General features: G+C 41.1%; 1 protein-coding gene and 1 long non-coding RNA gene across 3 annotated transcripts; one reads left to right on the forward strand and one right to left on the reverse strand.

The window, feature by feature from the left end:
* The first annotated feature begins 208 nt into the window (after positions 1-208).
* On the forward strand, positions 209-1,846 carry LOC120321006. The gene is made up of 2 exons (XR_005560553.2): positions 209-346; positions 411-1,846. It is a non-coding gene; the product is annotated as an uncharacterized LOC120321006 (long non-coding RNA).
* On the reverse strand, positions 1,766-4,561 carry LOC26536203. Of its 2 annotated transcripts, XR_005560552.1 has the most exons (3): positions 3,522-4,561; positions 2,410-3,331; positions 1,766-2,326 (listed from the first exon to the last, which is right to left on the reverse strand). XR_005560552.1 is itself a non-coding variant. In XM_015191200.3 (2 exons), the coding sequence occupies exons 1-2, from the start codon at positions 2,579-2,581 to the stop codon at positions 2,139-2,141; spliced, it is 360 nt and encodes a 119-aa protein (XP_015046686.1). In that variant the 5' UTR covers positions 2,582-3,350; the 3' UTR covers positions 1,766-2,138. The 2 variants fall into 2 exon arrangements, 1 of the variants encoding a protein (XP_015046686.1); XM_015191200.3 differs by lacking the exon at positions 3,522-4,561 and having other exon boundaries at positions 2,410-3,350.

Consider the following 4,561-nt stretch of genomic DNA (forward strand, 5'->3'; position numbering starts at 1 on the left):
TGTGGCAAGACGAATCGGGCGGCAGGCCAGAAAGGCGGTGGCTCCATCTACATGTCGTTCCCGCGTCGAAACAAGGGGCAGACGAAGAAAGTCGGGGGAGAGCTTTAGCATAGGAAGAGGCAACATAGGCAGCTGTCAAATTTCGGCAAATACCGTAGGTTTGGCTGGAGAGAGCGGAGATAGCTTCCCAGCTAGATCAACTCGACGCCAGCTTTCTTTTCCAATTTGGCTGTCCACAAGGTTAGTTCAAAGTTAAACGGAACCAGGAGCAGGCATATACGGGAAAACTGGCGAAAGAATCTTATAAAGGAATACATCTACAGGCAGCGCTGAATCCAGTTTCAGGGTAAGCAAGGCCGTGGAAAAAGCGTGGAGTTTGCGATTGTGCAAGGTGCATTTTTTTTATCTAGGTTTGGCGCTAAATATATAGCGCAAGTGCGAGCCAAACGGACGGCTTAACATCGAGCCAGGTGGCAGACATTTTCCTCGGAGAACGACGGATCGCTCAGCCCAGGGAGAAACGAAACGGCGGCTCGAAACTCCCGTAGCGAGGAGCTGCATTTAGCTGATTACTAATTAATAACCTTTGAATTAGGCCTCTGAATGGCAGAAAAGGGTTGCAAGCAGGCATAGATACGTCCCAATTAGGAATCGCGGCAGCACACAATTTCTTTTCCATTTCGGCGGACTCTTATTTTTGGTTAATTACTCTTAGAGAGCCATCGATGACGTAGAAATCTCCACGTTCCATTTGGTCGCCATGTTCCCCTTGCGCACTTAAAGAAGGGAACGAGAAGAGGAGGAACGAAAAGGAGAGGGGAGAATAACCAAGTCCAGCAGTTGCAATCGCGGTTTCTTGTTCGGCGGGCGAGCAAAAGTTTTGTCGCGCGGTCTGGCCGTAATTTGGTGAATCCGACCAGAGGAAAATCCGCTGATCGACGGCGCGGGAAAAACCCCCTTAGTGAGCGAGAAGGCCGGAAAATAGTGGAGAGATTTTTTTTGTATAGTGGAATAAGTTATTATGTAAATGAAAAGTGGCAGTGCGAAGGAGAGAGGGAAAGATAAGGAAAAGAGTCCATCATTTTTTTTAGTGTCCCTTATGTGCTCCGTCTTCTTCTTCTTTTTTTTTTGTTTCTTTTGTTCAGTTTTAGCAAGCCTATGATTAAGCAATAAGGCACAGTGGGTCAAAGACCAATACAGAGAGTGAAAAAATATTTAAGTTTCCCACAGGTGCGGCAGACTCCAACGGAAGCGCTTTCGTCGGTGGAACTCCGGATTGTTGGTGAGTGATTAAATCACGTAATTGCAATGGCAATGATCAATGAGGTATACATAATTTGGTGAAAAAGAAAGAAAGTAATTACGTCTGAATTTTCGATTCCTTGTCCCACTGTCCGCCGCGAGCGAAATTAGGTCGAAGTTTTAGAGCCTCTGAAGAAAAGGAAGAGGAGGAATGCGAATTCAAGGCCAAGGCCAAGAGTGGAATGTCGGAATTAGAGTCTGATTTTTTTCTGTTTGTCCGTCTCTCTTTAACTCTCGCACATATGTATGTTGTTTTTGCCACCAGAGCAGCAATCGCTCTCTTTATTTGATTTGTTTAATTTTAATATTCTTAAGTTCCATTTGGGTGCCTATGGCACACTCGAAATTAGTGGAGATCTAAATATCGAAATTTTCTCTATTATTCGACTCGCATACAATTCTGATAGTTATTTAAGGTCCCACATTTTTTCTCGCATGCGATTTTTACTCATTTTTGTTTACGTTTTGTTACTGGCGCATGCACTTGTTGCTAGCCTCCATGCTGAATTACCCATTTGTTAGCTGTAAGAAAATTCTCTTAGTGTGTTACGAATAAAATTTATAATGTGCTAGAAAGCTTTTCGTTTGCCTATGGCTAGGATAACTCCCGTGTGAATATGTGTTAGTGATCTTAAAAGGGGCCGTCCGAGTATATTGTGCAATGCAGATTTTTGGAGAAAGGCGGCCAAGGCAGGGCGGGCATTAGCGACCTCGAGGCCATCAGAGGATCGCAAGGAAGATGGGGAAAAGTAGTTGTCGTCCGATTTTCTGTTTTATGTTGAACTCTTACAGCCCTCAACCAATTCTTGTCGCTGCACGCGAAGTTATTTGAATATTTAGAGGAAGATCAGGCTGAGGTATAGGGACAAGACCACCACCCCAAATAGCCGACAAGGAGCAGCTGGACCATTGCGCGTGCGTCCCAAATACCTCCCATCACCACCCAAGCCGAGTAGCAATCCGTTACACATTATTCGGTGTGCGTAGTAGTTCATTGAGCTAACTTTTTTATTACTGTAATCACCTAAAAAATAAAAAATAAAATGCAATACGAAATTAAAATCTATACATACAGTAAGAAAATAAATAGATAATTGTCAGATTTACCGGTATTTGGATCATACTGTTTTATATTAAGGTGATATTCATCTTGTCCTTGCCAAAATATCAATGGATACTGTAGTGCGTCATATGAACGGTGTAGATCCGAAATCGTACCGACAGTGTTGTCTCGCCGTGTAATTTTTATAGATCTTTTGTCAACTGGATCACCAACCATGATAACAGCACCTCATCAACAGTTGGAGCGTTGAATCTACCAGCATGTTCACCTAATGGTACTTTGTCGGCTTTTATGACGATTTGATAATTGTCATTTTGCAGTCGTGGCGAAACTCTTTTGATCAATTGAATTAGTTGATTGTGATCTTCTAAAAAATTTTCCAATAATATCACAATTGCTCTTCCGTCTGCTTGTTCAATAAAATTATACAGGCACCGAGTCGTCACGCGCTCTTCATGATCGCCCATAAAATAAATTTGAAGAACTTTCGGATTGTTATCAGGCATTGGCATCAAGGATCCGATTTTATGGTACACCTGGCCTTGAATTTTGAATGTAGTTTCAAAATTACGTCCATCGGATGCACGATCGCAAATTTTAGTTGCCCCAAATGACGTCAATTTTTGAATGCGCTGAGTAGTTAATATCTGGTGCATATTCAAAGGCAAGCCGAACGAATGATGCACGTGTTAATGAGCGGCTGATTCGTTGCCTTTGTCGACCTAGTACTCATACTGTAGCTATGTTTCGTTCTCGTCCCGCTCTTGTTCTCGTAATATTCTGTTGCAGACGTTCGTCACGCCGTTCTTGAGATTCTTGTGCACGACTTTCTGCAGTCCTGATTCTTTGAGCTGCATTTCTTGTTTCGATTTGTTCTGGTATTTGCTGAGCTCTTTCAACACGTTTGCGTCGTGACCCTTTGCTGCTCGCGTTGTTGAGGTTAGATCTTTTCGGTGGCATTTTTGACTGAAAATAATAATTTAATCGATTAAATATTAGAAAGAGGAACTGAAAAACAGGTTATCATAGCACATTGAAATAATAAGTGCAAAATAATTTTCAATGGAGGTTAAATAAAAATAATATACAATTTTTGTACAATTATTGAAAAAGTGTGGGGAGCTTTGTGCCATTTTCTCATTGAATTTTCTTATACGTGTATAAATTGAAATTATTGTTCCTGTACTCCTACTGTGGCTATGTCTCGTTCTCCTGCTGCTCATGTTCTCATGATATTCTCTTGAAGACGTTCGTTAGACTGTTCTTGATATTCTTGTGCCTGAATTTAATTAATTTTATAGCGTCAACAATACGTGATAATTATGCTGTTAAAATGTAGCTTATATGACACGTTCGCTGATTTCAATAGCAGCGCCATCTATTGATTACTTACTCAACCCAGTCGAAAGGTATCGACATCTGTTAGAAATTCTAACTTAGAATCATTTGGAGTTAACAGATAATTGTGACTATAATTTGAGATTTAAACTATCCTATCTCTCAAGTTGGATCGAACTGCACATGGTGTGCGAATTTTATTGTAATCGGTTGAGTGGTTTAGGAGTCCATTGAGGACAAACATTGTGACACGAGATTTATATATATTAGAAATTATAAAAGTAAATTTAAAAGTAATCTTCAAATGCGTTTTACGCTTTCCATATTTTCATAAAAAATTCTAGAGCTTGTAGTTGGCCGAATACCGTTAGGTCTGGTGGCGAAATCTAAAAGGGTGATAATGTGGCATAAGAAAGGAAGCGTCAGTCCTAGCATTGGTTACTGTCAACCTTATCTAAAGATTTCCACGGATTCGGCTTGGGCTTCAGCAGTGTGACGTCTCAATCGGCCTTTTCAAATCTAGGCATCATCGGGTGCTGTCAATCCAATATAAATTGTCTATAAGTTCGTGGGAGGCGAGAAGAGGAAGTCAACAAGGTTGTAAAACGTAAGCCACCGCTATACGCCGCTCTGAGCCCAAGTGGTAGGTTTTTGGGGTTATGAATTTCGTCGGCAGTTAGTTATGTATTATTTTTATTAGGCTCGGCGATTGATAAAAAGTTTAAAGTTTAATCATTTACGGAATTGAAGTGGAGGTTGTAGCTGCAGCGAGACGGAGTTTTTTTCGCTGAGCAATGCAGTTGTCGCGAAGCCGCCATCTTTTTTTTTAACAACTTTCTTTCATGTTTAATTTTCTAA

The sequence above is a fragment of the Drosophila yakuba genome, chromosome X, assembly GCF_016746365.2.
Source record: "Drosophila yakuba strain Tai18E2 chromosome X, Prin_Dyak_Tai18E2_2.1, whole genome shotgun sequence".
In the NCBI taxonomy this organism is placed as follows: Eukaryota; Metazoa; Arthropoda; class Insecta; order Diptera; family Drosophilidae; genus Drosophila; species Drosophila yakuba.

Bases quoted from the DNA above. Each gene is read 5' to 3' on its own strand.
- LOC26536203 (XM_015191200.3), bottom strand. From the start codon at position 2,581: ATGGTTGGTGATCCAGTTGACAAAAGATCTATAAAAATTACACGGCGA. The intron at 2,327-2,409 runs GTAAATCTGACA...TTTATTTTTTAG, and splicing joins ACAGTATGATCCAAATACCG to GTGATTACAGTAATAAAAAA.